The 16,501-nt window shown below is 37.5% G+C and overlaps 1 protein-coding gene across 1 annotated transcript; it reads right to left on the bottom strand.

The window, feature by feature from the left end:
* Positions 1 to 259: 259 nt before the first annotated feature.
* Positions 260 to 8,311, bottom strand: LOC130717707 (mitochondrial Rho GTPase 2-like). Its single transcript, XM_057568045.1, has 14 exons — positions 7,941 to 8,311; positions 7,629 to 7,761; positions 7,376 to 7,525; positions 6,863 to 7,039; positions 6,505 to 6,756; positions 5,708 to 5,776; positions 5,519 to 5,574; positions 3,036 to 3,117; positions 2,087 to 2,298; positions 1,903 to 1,972; positions 1,589 to 1,701; positions 916 to 1,066; positions 630 to 804; positions 260 to 518 (listed from the first exon to the last, which is right to left on the bottom strand). The coding sequence occupies exons 1-14, from the start codon at positions 8,144 to 8,146 to the stop codon at positions 445 to 447; spliced, it is 1,920 nt and encodes a 639-aa protein (XP_057424028.1). The 5' UTR covers positions 8,147 to 8,311; the 3' UTR covers positions 260 to 444.
* Between the last annotated feature and the right edge of the window lie 8,190 nt (positions 8,312 to 16,501).

Below are 16,501 nucleotides of genomic sequence, written 5' to 3'. Positions count from 1 at the left end.
GTACCCGAAACTACCCATTTCTTCCATCGATAATCTTTATACTATCACCACAACGTAATCTTTTTTTTCGGTCGATGTTCATTCAATAAAGGGACTAAGCCCAGATAGACATGGCTACTGGTCCCACCACAACTTATTCTACATGCATATACCCTGTAAGAAATAAGAGCGTGCGGGGAGGGGAATAAAAGAGAACTGAAACTAACAAATCATTGAAAGAACAGACTCAATTGACCAAGGAAAGCCGAATCAAAACAAATAAAAAATAAATAAATACAAATTATATTAAGGAAGCCTGGTTAAGGTATTCTCACAACACAAAATTTGATTATTAATTAACAATTACTGTACATCAAATATTCTAACTCTCGGTTACCTATGGTTAAATACTGGGGCTTGAAAGACCACAGTTTTTAGCAGCAATAGCACAACATTGCTTGATGGCTAAGCTTTAGTGTTCTTCTTCACTGCACGTGCACGAGAAGCTGTCACGCCAACAATTGCCATAGCAACCCCAACTGTAAATTCAACACAACACGGCATTCAAAATTTCAACACTTACACAAGAGAAAATTCAAAATTGGATATTGTGCTACGCGTCAAGTTCTGGTGAGAGGAAGTAAACGCACCTAAGCCATAGATAAGAATCTGTTGGAATTGGTTTCTTTTCCTTGCAGCCTCAGTTTCTGGGATGCTCAAATGAGGGTGTTCTGCAGCATTAACAATCTTGTTGTACACACTATTTGAATCACCTAATTTCATACTTACGTGAATAGGTGCCTCTATTCCCAATTCCTGAGTAACCTGTGCATAAAGATAAAAAGATGATGAAATAATGAACTCATTGTATGGCTATGCCAAAAGAGATAATCATACATGCGACGACATGGTAATGCTGAACTCAGAACGCATTACCTTAGCTGAATCTAGTAATGCCCTTGGGAATGGAGTTAAATCATCCTTAGCAGCAATGAGGAGGCAAGGTACTCTATAACCAGTTATCTCTCCTTGTCTAACAACCTTCTCAAGAAAATCTATGGATTTCTTCCATGAGTATTCATCTGAGCTGGAAAATATGGAACAGATATCTTAAGCGTATAATCCTATGCCCTTCACTAATCATCAGTATAAATTCATATATATTTTATGTTATGAAACTCAAGCATCATGTTCTTCCAGAAAGGCAGGGATCATAAAAATGAAAGCCTAATCAAAACTCAGATAGATTTTCAATACATTTAACCACAGCTCAGGTCCCACTATTCGGAGGTTCCAACCTTCCCAGAGTATGTCTATTAATGATGTACTACATATACATATTTGATTTGAGATTACCCTTCCTTTTCCGATAAAATACTCAGAATTTAAAGTCTAGGCTTCTAATTCAGCAAATTCCATAAAAATAAATAAATAACTAGCTCGTAGGGAAACACAGGAAACAAGGCAGGGATTTTAAGGGATCATAGAAAGTTCAAGAAGATCTTATTCCAGTTTATTCCACACTACCAATAAAAATGGTAGTTACAGCATTCGTACAGCTAAACAGAAGCTAAGCATTACCACAAAAAAAAAACATTTTGCACCACACCTGTCATACACAAAAGCAGCTACATCACATGCAGCCAAACAATCCTTATTTGACAAAAAATTTGATATTCCATCCTCTGGTATCTCATGCAAGATGAGAATTTTCTTAGCTCCCTGTATAGTAAACATAAGAATTATGAGTACATAAATTGCATCTTGTACCCATATAATTTCCACTATAACATCTATGGGTCTTCTTCCTATAGCTATCAGAAGAGAGTATATTAGAAGGAGGGAAAACATTAGATGGAGGGAAAACAAAAGAGGAAGACAAAATTGTTTCAATGATTATCATGTTTTCTCATCATAACTTACCCCTATTAATTCAATGACATTTGTTGCGTACTGCTCCACAGTTGTTGGAGTATAATTCTTTGAGAAAGGCCTATGAAATTGACATTAGTAGAGAATATTAAAACTCACATGCTGATAGATTTAAAGATAATGAAGAAACATATAGTTGGACACGTTGACTATGATGATTGGTTCAAAATCATACCTTCCCAATAACGAATACAGCAAAGCAGATTTCCCGGCATTTTTAGAACCAAAAACATAGCATTGGAATACATTTCTTTCTGTTTTTTGCTTCTTGCGATCTACTGCTCTTCTACGAGTAACACGAAGTGCTGTAGCAGGATTACCACTATATCCAATGTAAATCAAATTTGCCAAGCTACGCGGTGGATCAAGTAATGTCATAAGGGCCCACTGAACCATAAAATTTAAAAGGTATATTAATGACAAAACCCAATTTCCAACTAAATGTGGGAAGAATTGTGTAACGAAACACAATGCTTTTCAATTTACCCGAAATACAATAATAAATGAGCGAAGCCAAGTAATGTAACTAGAGCGAAAAGTAACCCATCTCAGCCAAAAAATGCAGCAAAGGGAGAAAAAAGATGATTGGAAGAAATGGTGGGAGGCTCCCGCAAAGAAACCCACAAAGCAAAGATTTCTTCAGGGTGAAAGATAGAATATAGGCCAACACTAGTAAAGTTCGGATAGTTATCCACATTAACAGAAAGTGGAGTTCTCTAAATAAAATGAAAGTAACACCAATGAGTAACTTCCTTCGATATATCTTTCTAAGTAATTAAACCAAAGCAACTACTGCAAAGTGCAAAATAGCTAAATTTGAATCTTCAATGATATTGATAGCCATGTTGATTCTAAAAAAAATTGAGACAGACATACTGTTGTGTCTGGCCTGGTTCTGATTATAGTCATCTTGGTGAAACTTTCTCCGAGAACTGTTTAAATTTTGACTTAGGGAGTTAGGATCTACCTCAATCTCAGTCTCTCCATTATAGTAGTAAGAAAAAGTCATTGTAATCATAGAAACAATACCAATAGTTAGGATCAGTGAACAAAAAATCCTTCTTAAAAATTTACCATATACAGACAGGTTGAAGAATAAAAGACAAGGATTAATAAATAATCACCTGAGACAGAAATCCGTTTAGAGTAATGTAACCCATATCATTTTTCTCTGCTACATCCTTATATGGAGCGTCATTCCACGGGCTAAAATTCATAAACAAGTAGATAAGATGAGAGCTAGAAGATCAGGTGGAAAAACTAAGACTGCAATATAATTATTTCAGGAGATGTATATGCTAGCAAGCACCCAATAAACCTAGTCTTTGTTAGGAGGAATGGGGCGTAGGTAGAAGATTAGGAACCAAGGCAGTGACTGTCTGACAGCCAGTAAGAGACTCACCCGTGGAGTTGAAATAAAAAGGGAATTTGGGGAGTTAATATAGTCCGTTTTGGATTTATGAACAGAGAAAGGGAGGGAGACGAAGGAAGTATCCTGGTGAAAGGAGAATTATCTGTATTGCCATTGTTGTATCTTCATTTCTTCACATTGATACAGTTCTTAGTTGAAAGGACCTCAGAATTTCTTTTTTCTCTCCTATATTATGAACCTGTTCTATTAGTATGATGTCTCACTATCTGGGGATAAAAATGGACAGAGAAAGATAAGTGAACGAACATATATCACTTTTGCACAATAAAAGGATTAAGTTATGAGAACAGATTTTTTCCTGAATTTCTAAGAATTAGAGTACACTTTCAAATATAAAGAATGTGAAAGAGAAATTATTGAATTCTGGGAAATTATCATAGTAATAGATAAATCAGAATAACATGAGATATGCAAAACAAATGGGAATCGCAAAACTACCAATGCTATATTCAGCCTAGGCACAAATCAAAACTTGATCTTGTGAATTATGATAGCCTGCAATGCTATTCATAATGTAGCAGAATAATGAATAATCAGATGCTAATCATTGAGAAAGTGGAATAAAAATTTGTTCTAATGCTGCAGAGACTATGAGTCCCAAAATAAACTATTCTTTAAATACACTGTTCATGTTAATATAAACCATAGGTGCTTAACATATCCAACAAAAGTTAGAGAAAATTTCACTGTATTGCTTCTTGCACCAATCACCATAGTTAAGACTTTTAATATTGATAAATTACAGCTTAGATTTTTCCCTAGTGATTTAATGTAAATGAATGAAACAAGTAGTTCTGGTAGCATGAAATAGTTCATTAAGTTCTATACCTTACAGCAAACCATCATCTCCCCTTCCGTTAAAAGAAAGAAAATTTATCTCAGAAATAAATGAAGCATATTTGGAAATACAGCATGATATGCCCGTAGAAATTTGTATGGTGTTAATATTTCAAGGTGTACTAACCATCTAGGATGTAGAAGGAAAGTAGTATAAGTGGTTTACAATTAGGGTATATATCACGTAAAGAAACTATATTGCAACATTAATTTTCTGACATGCCACATCAATAATTATCAAGAGCAATGGTAGGTGCTAAGAAAAACAACAAATAAACACACACAAAAAGTTTCTAGGAATCACAAGTCACAACTAAAAAAAGTATGCATCAATTCACATTTATGAAGGTCCAGATTTCCCTAGTAACAGAAATGGTTCATTCTCCCAAAGTAACAGAGATTTCAAGCACTTATAATGACACAGGTATAACTGCCACATCTCTACTCACGATCAATGAAGCCTTCATAACTGAAGTCAATGGATTAAATATAAGAACTTACCAACTCAATACTCTTATCATAATATTGTGAGCATACCAGAAGTGATGTGAACTGCGACAATGACCTAATAATTGAATTGAAACCCCGAATAGTAATGAATTATTATTACCCTATCAAACCATTTTTAGTGATTTAACTTTACGTATTTGCCCCTTCAACTTCCTCCAGTGCAGTTATGTCAACTCCTATGAATCTCTAGTAGAAATTATGATGCAACTTGCGAGTATGACAAAGTATTTTAGAAAAACACATTTTTTCTATATAAGCCTATATATTCTCAGAATGCATTACCAGAATCTTGTTCAGGCAGTTCACTTCACTTTGCAGCATGTGTTAGGAACCCACAAATCAGAGAGATGAGAGATAGTATAGTAGAGAGAAAAAATGAATAGACTAAAATTGACCTCAGAGTCTTAGAGAAGGGTTTCTCCTTAGAGAACTGAGCTCTACTTGGTTCCTCAATGGTATCATTCCCAATGAACCCTTCTATTACCCACTCCAACTATTTAAGCTCAGTCCTGGCTCCTTATGTCCTAAATCTCTAATTACCTCACCTATTCCAGAACTACTCTTACTCTCCTGACCAATTCTGTAAGTACTAATATTCCCCTGCCTTACTAACTCCGTAAATTCTTCTTTGCTCTTGGGTCCCATCTGAACCTAGGAATTGTCTAAAAGCTGTCATCTTACTACAGAAGCAATAGCTCAAGCCGTTAGAGGTAGTCAACAAGTTCTAGACTTCTTCATCAATGATAAGAAAGAGTAATTTAATTACAAAGATTAAATAAAACACTAGTGGTATACCTTCTACAAGGGACAATTAAAGTGAAAGCTCACCTTTCTGGAGCAACATCAAATAGCTTGTCAACTTCCGCAGGTCGAAGGGATCGATCCTAGAAAAGGGTAAAGTTTCAAAAGAGAAAATTGGAAAAAGTATATTGCCATTGCACATGGAAAGCCATCTAAAGAGGGATGTTTAAAGCACATAGCAGCAGTCAAGATTTTCCAAAAAAAAGTATTACATACTTTATCCGTATCTAACAACCGGAAGATACCATTTAGAAACTCCACAGCTTCACTTGTCAACTCGACACTCTGCAAGACGATATCTAAGAAAGTAAATTCTCACAAATAAGTTGCAAGTTATATAGGAATTGTATAACACCTTTGAAACAATACTTATCAAGACTCGATCGGCTAAAATAACAAAAAATGAAAGGTTAGGTTAAAAATGCATATTATGTGACATGTGTCATGATTCTATGAAAATGATCACTTAATTGAACATGCATGCAAGCATACAACATGAGAAAATACCATCAAATATTTGTATCCCTCTCTTCAAGTCAACAATGACCAACAAGGAAGAAAAATGCAATATGTCATTGTCAAGCACTGGCAGTAAACTAGTTGTAATCCAAACTGCCATATTTGTACAAACGGACTGCCAACCCACAGAAATACATGGAATCTGGTCGAGTAACCACACAACACATCAGATTATTTTTCTCGGACAAAAATAAAATCAAGATATTTTGTAAACACCAATCCTAGCCAATCCTAGTGATCCAAGTAATTCATGGCTAATATTTTCAAAACTCCAGGTACATGGTTGGTTTGGGCAAATCATTAACACCGAGAAAACATACGACTAGTAGTAGCTAATATTACTAGTACTGCACATAGGTAACATTTTAGCTTTCCTATATTGAAACTTAAAACAATTAAATGGTTGACCCAGTACTCTAGCAACATGCTCCAACTTAATCAAACAGGAAGAAATAATGGAACTTCACTATAGCCAAAACCAGAAAAATAAGTACCTGATCAGAAGCCTGTTTCGATGGAACTGGAAGGAAATCATCCTGAAGTTTTAAATCATTATCATATCCAAACTTTCTTAAAACCGCCCAAAATGCCTCTATTCGCCCTCTCTTTAAGAACATGTCATGTACAAATATAAATCCTGGAAAAGTGAGACCATGGGAGTTGACTCCTTCAGGAACCTTCTGCTGTATAATTGTTTTTATTTTTGCCACTTCGGATGGTTGCAACGGTTTATTGAAGCATTTAACCTGTTGCCATATGAATTTTTCAAAACTAAGGGTGGCTAAACCAAACAAAATACTCAAAGTATAGAAATTAAAAGGGGAGAAGGGAGGAACCAAGTCTATCAAAAACCTGAAACTCATTGAGTTCGGCATCACTGAGGGCACCATCCATATTTTGATCACAAACAACAAATATTCTTCTCAATGCCCTTAAACATCGACCTGTTAAAGCATGCTCTCTATAATCATACAATGGGTCAACTGGATGTAGCACTGCTCTTTGTGCAAAATAAAAAACTTCAGGGACCTAAAAAGAATCAGAATTTTATGATTAAATTCAATGAGCTTGAGTTTTACAAACTAGTGATACAGTTATTAACTCCAATAACATCAAGAATATATCCTCATATACCTAAAACAAAAAACCTGCACTATCGCTGACACACGAGATTCTAAGGACTATTGTAAGGAATGGCACCAAAAGAAGACCGCTAGATTGAGGGCTCTTTAACTAAACAACAAAAAATGATCCACTCGAACATTTCGATGTTGTTTTCTAAGTTTAAAGTTAAACTAGACTAACTATGAGCTCTTAATTTGCAAGGCTGAATCCAAGTAACAACAATGTGGCAAAACAATATACCTGATAAAGCGTTGCCGCGGAGCATTCAATACATGTGGCGATTTCCCTGAACTGTATCATGATAGGTGCCGTGAGACTCTCCAAGCTCACTTGCTGGCTTTCGTTACGAAGATCAAGCCTGCAACCAGCCACAATCACAGGTGCCTTCACCTGTTTCATTCAAAAAAGAAACAAACAACAACATTGGCTTGCTTTTCAATTTCACACTCTCAATTCCTGCAATGAAATTTCCAGTAAAAGAAGCAAAACCAACCTCCAATCTCTTCAGCTCAGGGAGCCAGTAAGAACTCACACGCTGAAAGCTCTCTGGCTCATCACAAGCATAGGTCAAAACAACCACATCAGCTTTCTTCAACTCTTCATTGCGCAAACCTTGTTTCCCCAAACTGCAAGCAAAACAAAACAAAACAAATCACACGATCACATTCAAATTGAATCTAGGGCTTGTAAAATCGATTTCTGTTTGTTTCGTTTTGGTTTATGCATCAATTGAAGAAAGGTGGTGATGGTGGAAGAGGAGATGAAGCTTGAAAAGGAACATTGTGTGCGTGCATGGTGGAGAGACCTGGAAGGTGTGTCAATGACGGTGAGAGGAAGGGAATCAGGGAACGAATTGTGCGGCAGGCGAGTTGGGGGAAGCACCGAGGGGACGGTGTCGGGGAAAGAATCCGACGCCATAGCGGCGATGAGGGTGGATTTACCGGTGGCTCCGTCGCCGGCGACGGCGATTCGAACTTCTTTGCGGCCGTGGGGGGTGGAATGGCGCGCCATTGTTTTCAATTGCAGTGGCGAGAGAAGGAGGGGAAATGAATGTGACCGTTCTTATATATATATGTATGTTTGGGTATGGACAATTGACCGAGGCACCTGGGAATTTTTTTTTTTTTTTTTTATCCTATCGAGCAAGAAAAAAGAAAAATGCTTAGATTTTTTATTTTTCTAACATTGAACGTGTTTTGTGGATTTAATTGAAAGGGTTAAGCATCATATTGGTCCCTGTCTTTGTGTCGCCGTCTGATCTAGGTCCCTCGCCGAAAAAATTATTGATAAAGATCCTCTTATTTGTAAATCGTTTGGAGCAAGTCCTCGCCGGAGCCCGGAGCTCCGGCGAATAATGATTTGGCATGCTGACTGTATTAATAATGCCGACATAGATTTTATTAAAAATTAAAAATTAAAAAACTAAATAACACATTAGAAAATTTAACATAATAAACAAAAATAAACAAAACTAACCCAAACGATGAAAAGAATCTCCAAACTCCCAAATCAAATCATTCAATTTCTCTGGGTAAGCAACGTTCAATCCACGCTCTTCTTATTTTCCTTGTTTCTTCATCAATTCGTCCATGTATGTTCATAGGAATAGGAATAAAGAACAAGAAAAGGCAAAGAAAGGAATAGAAATGTCAAACCAATGGCATTACGCCAGGAAAAAAAAAAGAAAACAGATCATCCTCCTAGAATGTCAAAGTTCCATAAAAGACGATAGCTCTCCTGCTACTACCAGTCACCCAAAACGCACCCACAGTGCAAGAAGGATTCGTCGACCCAAGCTCTTGAATCCTTTTCTCATCACCCACTCATCGATCTCTCTCTTCTCACTCTGCCATCCTCATGGAGCCACCGGGACAGATCCTAGCCATAGCGTCGTCGTCTCATAACCCCATCACCATCGAGCCCCCTTAAACACCATCCTCTTTCTCCGCCCTTCGATTCACAGATCTGGTTGCAGGTGGGGTTCACAGTTCTGGGTGCAAATGGGAGTGGGGTTGGGGCTCACAGATCTGGTTGCAGGTGGAGAAGAAATTAGGGAATTTATTGTTGGGAGCAAGCTTTTTCCCGTTTCTTGGCCCAATCCCCATAACGAGATTCTTGGCCACCACCACCACTCACGGCTTTGCCACCGCCACTACTTCTGAGTTTCTTGGCCGCCACCACCACTTATGGGTCTCACTCTTCTGGGTTTCTTCTTCAATGGTTTCTCTAACTGGCACGGTTATGGTGGGGATTGGGTTTTGTTTTTCTTCTGGAAATTGATTTATGTGTTTCTGGGTTTCTGTTGTGATGTTGAAGATTCAGGGAATTTTTTTTTTTAAAGTGAAGACCAGGGGAAATTGAATTTGGTATTTTGGTATCTTATTTTGTTTATTATTCTTAATTTTATGAAGAAGATGAATAAGAAAATGAAGATGAGTTTGATGTAAAAAAAATTAGATCAAGCACACTCATGATGTTGAAGAAGATTCATGTTAAAGAAGATAAATTATGGACTTAGAATTGGGGTTAATTTGGACCTAAATTTAATTTTGTTAATTTAATTTAATTTTATGATGTGTTATTTAGTTTTTAAATTTTTAAATTTTTTAAAATCCACATAAGCCTCACTGACACAGTCAGCATGCCATATCATCACTCGCCGGAGCTTCGGACTCCGGCGAGGACCTGCTCCAAATGATTTACAAATAAGAGGATCTTTTTCAATATTTTTTCCTGCAAGGGACCTAGATCAGACGGCGACACAAAGATAGGGACCAATATGATGCTTAACTCTAATTGAAATGATAAATGCTAAAAATTATGGAAGTGTCCTGAAACACGTGAAACAGAAGATTATTTAGAATTGGTAATAATGGAAATATTATCCTATTTATTTAATTTAAAACAATATGAAAAATGGAAACAAATTAATTTGGTTTGCTTATTTCTAGTTTTCATTTTCAAATTAATAGAAAATACAGCTAGAAAAATAGATTTATGGACCTCTAACCCATATATTCATTATCTCTTATCACTTGAGTTATCATTTTGGAACATACGCAAAACATGTTTAATTGAAATTATGACCAAAACAAAAAAAAAAGAAAAAAAAATCATTTTTAATTCCACTCAAAATGAAACCGAGCTGTCACTGTAAGACCCAAGTTTTTAAGTTTAGAATAAGTGGAAGAGATTTCCATTTATGATTAGGCTTGATGTATCGCGAAGGAAAATCCTGAACAAGAGTTTATCGGATGAAATAAATTATGAAGGAGAAAGTTCAGGAAAAGTCTAAGGATTGTATCAAAATCGATAAAAGGTATAGCACGATCGATTCGCTTAAACCTAGGACAAGAACCTTAGGAAAAGACTAAGTTCCACCCTTGGAACACTATAGGAATAATTCCAAAAATCTTCAAGAGGAATATAAGACTTTCTCTTATTCCTTTTTATAACAATCGTTTCAAGGCGAAACTCTAGGATGTACGAACGTTCGATTCCAATCATCGGAAGTTTGCCGAAACTAAAACCCTGATAGTTCAAGAACCCTAGAATCAAACGACGATGAAGACTTTTTCTATTCGGAGCTCCAAATGAAGATTCCACACGCATACACCCATTTCTCCTGATGTTTCCCATCTTTCTTCAGAAGGAAGTTTTCTCTTCCGACATCCACTGCAAAAAGTAACTTATCGGGTAAAATAGTTTTACACCGACTTTGCATTAGTCACCTAAAATACAAGGAAACCTCTGTTGAGTTTTGGAATTCTGTCGCCAAAACCTATCTTAGAATTCACGGAGAATGAAGCCGGAAAAATAGGGATCACTCTTATATTTTTATTTTTAACTTTATGAGTTAAATCCTCCGATATCTAAACAAATCTGTACCGATTTACAAAATATCTTCTCAAAATATCTTTAATAAATATATATTCATCCTTATCCGATCTTTGATAAATATCTATTCATCCTTATCCGATCTTTGATAAATATCTATTCATCCTTATCCTATCTTTGATAAATATCTATCCATCCTTATCTAATCTTTACAAAATATCTTCCATTTCATTCACTATATATATGTTGTTGTAGCTTGAAAAATGAAAAACAAAATCTCACCCAAAAACCCACCCAAACCCGCGGCCACAAGAGGAGAAGGAGGAGAAGAGTTTTTCGCCGATTCTTGCTTGATCGTTCCACAGTTCGTTGCTACGCGTAGGCCTCAAGGTACTGATGCTTTTCCTTACTTCTGATCGTAAATTCTGTAGCTTTTCTCTATGCTTTTATGTGCTCTAAGTTTTGAGCTTTTTGCAAAACTATCCAAATAACTTCATCTTTCTATCTAAACTTATTCCCTGCGTGCCCCTGAGCATGTTTAGTGGATTTCATTTCGCCGATTATCGCCGAATTGCCGCCGAGTTTCAATTCTGCTCATAATACCCATTTTTGGGCTAAAGTTCCAACCTTTGGGCTTAAAACCCTCGACTGACCTTAGCGTTAGTAAGATTAGTCGTCATAATCGTCGTTAGTATCAACCCCATCTAATTTGTTTTCCGAAATTCTGATTTTGAAATTCTGAGCTGAAAATAATGACCAAAATACCCCTGCGACAGTTTTCGATCCGATAATTTTTCCGAGTTTAGATTCACCTTAGTTACGGCTAATAATAACCTAGGAACCAAGTTTGATCGAAGAAAAATCGACACACACAATTACCATGTGTGGCCGAGAGCTACCTAGGAGGAGGAAGAAAATTCTTTTCGAAAACTTGTCCTTTCGCGCTAGATTATCGTACCTCGGAGTATATGCTACTTCGTGTAACCTTAGGGAGCATTAATTGTTGAGTTTCTGTTAGATTATGATGGAATTCTGTGGTTTTTGCTCTAAGGTTCTTTTGAGGAATTTCCTGAAGAACAAGGAGCTGATTGTGAAGGAGCGTTTGAAGAGAACCTTGGAGAATCTACAGGTGAGGGCTACTCACTGAATTATTAGCTAATGCTTTAGGTGTCGATGAATTCGACTTGATTTATTGTTTATGCACTTGTTTGTGTTTGACTGGGAAAATGTTTTCTGAGGCTTTGGCTGACAATGATGATTATTCATCTACTGACTGTTTTTGAGTTTGAATTACATGCTATGTGTTAAATGGTTAATCTAGGATGTGTGATATCTGCTTTATATGCTAAGTGCTACGTGGTTATTCTAGGATGTGTTGATATATGTGCCATGATTGTTGACTGTGCTAATTTAACTATGTGATCATACATATATCTGTGGTACTAGAGAGTGAGGATTACGGGCAAGTCATGCCGATTTTATTTTGAGAGTTTGAGAAAGTTTGACGGGACGAACAAAGTTCGGGACTTTTTATTGATTTAGTGGATCAAGACATTCTTTGGGAATTACTTGGGATTATGGGATCTTTGAAGACTCATAGGAAATACGATAAGACTAAAAGGAAACTATTTTTACAAGGAAAATTCATAAGATATTAAACAACCTCTAAACCTTTAAATAATGATAACAATCTCGGATGCAAGCTTAGGATTGAATATTAGTTTTGGAAAAGGAGAATTGTCGTCGAATCCAAGTTATGGGAGAATTGTAGGTTTCTGAGTATGTTGATACTCCTTCGCTCTTTGAGCAGTTTGTTTAGCCATCCAAGGGATGAGCCGAGAAGCTTCACTAAGGCGTGAGACCTTGTGAAAGCGTGAATCTTCACTGAGGCGTGAGACCTCGTGGAAAGCATGGATCTTCACTGAGGCGTGAGACCTCGTGAACAACATGAAACTTCATTGAAGCGTGAGACTTCGTGCAAGTATGTAAATTCACTGAGGCGTGAGACCTTGTGAAAGAATAAAACTTCACTGAAGCGTGAGACTTCGTGATTGTATAAGACTCCACTGAAGCGTGAGACTTCGTGAGAGCATTGATGACTCGAAGAGTTATCGTGAGTGTTTGCACTCATTTTACGATTAATTGTATTTTGTTGCAGAATCGACTTTTACCTTAGGGTATTCTTTTTAGAGACAAATAAGTTAGTTAGAACACGTGGCGACGTGTCGAGTGAGGTCGGAGTTGTTGTTTGGCTAATCACTTTGCATTCATGCACTCATTTTGAGGTATTAACACGAGACGGACTTCGGACCTCGGTGGATTCCAAAATGGTCATAAGACCCGGATTTCCATATAAGAACACTGCGGTGATTCTTAGTAGCAGACGGAAATGGCAGACCTTCGGGTTCACTGCTGATCTGACTACACTTTGTGTGGTGTAAGAGACACGCGAGCGGAAATGGTCCCACCGTTGCTGGTGCTAGGATTGACTCGTTGATGCCCATCCGTTCCGGAATGCATTTGTTAACCAGCATTGCATTTCATGCAACATGCATACTGACTTAGTTGCTGAGTGTGATTGATAATTGTTAATCTTATCTGATGCATGTTAATTGTTATTACTGTCTTTTATATTCATTGTGAAATATACAACTCTAGGATGCTATCTCTAACTTATAAGCCTAAGTAGCTACCCCTTAAACTGTATCTATTGGATTTATTATTTACGTAATTCTTTGGAGTTGACCCTCGCGTCTTCTGTGTGTGCTTTGGCGGACTATGCCATTTGTCAGATGTCCATGGCGGACTGATTCACGATGGTTCACCCTTCGGGGGGAACTAGGGTTGAGATGCTGGAACAGGAGCGCATCGCGGTAGCGAGAGGAGGACGGATGGTGTACATAGACTTGGTCGTTCTGGATTCAGATTCGGACGACGATCACGCTAGCACGTAATTCTGAGCGCTGGTGTGAGCTCCTCGAGATAGGATTAGTGTAGGAGTAGGGTCGTAGCTCTGACCGTCATTGTTTCTTTTGGGAACAGGGTAGTTTCCCGCCTATAGCTTTTTGTGTGGTTTCTCTACGGGAATCACAGAGAGTTGGTTGGGCTAGGAGGTCTTCTTTTAGGCCGTTTGGGCCAACTCATTCTCATTTTTGAGGTTTGTGTTGCGGACACTTAACCTTTACTTTTGGTTTGTACATTTTGCCTACGGGCGTTACTTTCTTTACTTTCCGTCACTGGAGGTTTCTTGTGACGAGGTTTGGTACTACAGCGGGGGCTGTATTTATTATTATATATTAGTTCTGTTATCTTTCGTGGTCGAGTTTCATTTCTTTCAGTTTCTAATTCTATTATCGAAAAAAAAATATTCACGTTTTTCCGCTTAAACTTTCTTTTTGGTTACTAAAGTGACGCCACCGAAATCGGGGTGTTACAATCACTAATGTCATTGCCACCAACACCATTAATTGTCACTGCCACTGCCGCCACCAACCTCATCGTCACCACCGCTACCACGGCTATCCATTAGTAAGATAAGGCAATGGTAGCAGCGGCGCGAGCAGTGGCAATGAGATGGTGGTGTCGGTGTGGTGATGGCAACAATGCTGAGGCAAAAGAAGTGGGGTGATAGTGGTGACAACAACAACGGTGGGAAAGGAATAAAGGGTGGGGTGGTGATGGCGATAATGTGGTAGACAGTCAAAATGAAAATAGAAAATAAAAACAAACATGTTTTCTAAATAATAAAAATTTGAAAATGAAAACTATTTTTAAAAAATGGAAACAAAAAATATTTTCTTAGGTAGTTGGTTCAAGTGGTTCATGCTTGATCCCCCTTAAGTAAGGTCTCGGGTTCGAGTCTTGTAGATGAAAAAAACCCTGCTAGGAGAGTTAGCTTCACCATAATATGGATGTTCCCGCCTCAAACATGATTGCTTCCGAAGAAAGACATCTATCTTACACAAAAAAAACAGGATTTTTTGTTTTGTTTTGAAAATACCAAAATATATATATAATAAGGCAACATGCCAAAACAGAATACATGAGAACAGAGTATTTAAAATGACAATTATTATAAACTCAGATATTAATTGTTAATAAAGAAATACTAAATATAAGCTATAAATATGTTATTTTATATCATTTTGTAATTTCAGTTTGTTTAACAACTAATTTTGTCAAATATTACTTTTTAGTTAACTTATTTTGTAGCTTTTACTAGTTTGTCAGCTTTCAACTAGCTAACCAGTATGGTCGTATTAAACATTACCTTAATAAAAACTATAAGCCTTAATCTGTTTTTTTTTATTTAAGAAAAAACTTATAAGCTATAATCAAATACATTATAGTTTTTAAGGTTATCAAGTAAGCTTTAAATTAGTGAAATTATTTTAAGTCATCTAGAACGCCTTAACAAGCGCAGTCTTCTTTCTAGAATTTTCTTTCTTATTTTAAACTTATGATAATCTAGAAATTCATTATTTATGTATATTTTTTATACATACTATGATTTAGTATTTATACCATAAAAAGAAAAACTCGAGGTCTCTCTCTAGAGCTTCTCTCACGTCTTGTGTGCTTGGTCTCATGGAGGTCTCCGGGGCTACGCCGGAGGAGGACACCGGTGGGGGACAACAATCTGAACGTCCCGGGATGCAGATGTCATGTAGGGTGGTTTCTTATAAAGATATTTGCTTGGGTATCAATGGTGGAGACGAGTCAGAGGAAGATGAAGTCCCCTTGGAAGGATTTATGTCTGATTCAGAAGGGAGTGGTTCCGAGGAAAGTGACCAGCAAGAGATTCATGGCAATCCTTTATGCCTTGTGATCTTACTCTCGAAAGAAAAACGATGGGAACTGCGCAAACCCTGGCAGAATGCCATTATCGTAAAGCTACTGGGGAAATTAGTGGGTTTAGGGCTTCTGAAAGTGCCGGGATTTCCTGTGGAATGCTATGATCATGAAGTCCTTCATGAGATTGGCAAAAATGTCGGCAGGTTTGTCAAAGTAGATGATCACACTTGGAAAACAATAGCAAACAAGGGTCAACCCGGAGCGGCTACCGAGAGAGCCCTGTTTGCACGTATACGCGTCAAAGTGGATCTCGGGAAGACTCTAGTGTCTAAATTTGTTTTCGAGGAGGAGGAATTCAAAATTGAATATGAGGGGTTGAACCTCATTTGTTTTGAATGTGGTAAGTTTGGTCACAAGAAGGAAACATGCCCTCAGGCAAATGGTGGGATCGTTGCCTAAGCGGTGCCGGTTCAGAAAGAGGGTTCATCTGAAGATACTGATGCTCAAGGGGCAGCCTTTGGTCCCTGGATGATTGCTAAACGCACCTCGAGGAGTGGTTCGCGAAGGCCGGCACCGGCGGCGACCCACCCTAGGTCTGGCGGCTGGAGAGATAATGGAACTAGGTTTTCAGCGCTGTCCAATATGGAAGTTGATGAAAATGCGGAAATTCCCTTTTCTGGAACCGTTTTCACTGAAATTTTGGCTCCTATCCAGAATTCTAGTCCCCTCCCATTA

The sequence above is a fragment of the Lotus japonicus genome, chromosome 5 (assembly GCF_012489685.1).
Source record: "Lotus japonicus ecotype B-129 chromosome 5, LjGifu_v1.2".
NCBI lineage: Eukaryota > Viridiplantae > Streptophyta > Magnoliopsida > Fabales > Fabaceae > Lotus > Lotus japonicus.
Note: the sequence above shows the minus strand (reverse complement) of the source record. Positions and strands in the feature narration are given on the sequence as shown.

Coding starts and splice junctions, on each gene's coding strand:
- LOC130717707 (XM_057568045.1), bottom strand. CDS start 8,146: ATGGCGCGCCATTCCACCCCCCACGGCCGCAAAGAAGTTCGAATCGCC. Junction 5,777..6,504: donor CGAAACAGGCTTCTGATCAG/GTACTTATTTTT, acceptor ATCGTCTTGCAG/AGTGTCGAGTTGACAAGTGA. Junction 1,067..1,588: donor GCTGCTTTTGTGTATGACAG/GTGTGGTGCAAA, acceptor CATATTTTCCAG/CTCAGATGAATACTCATGGA.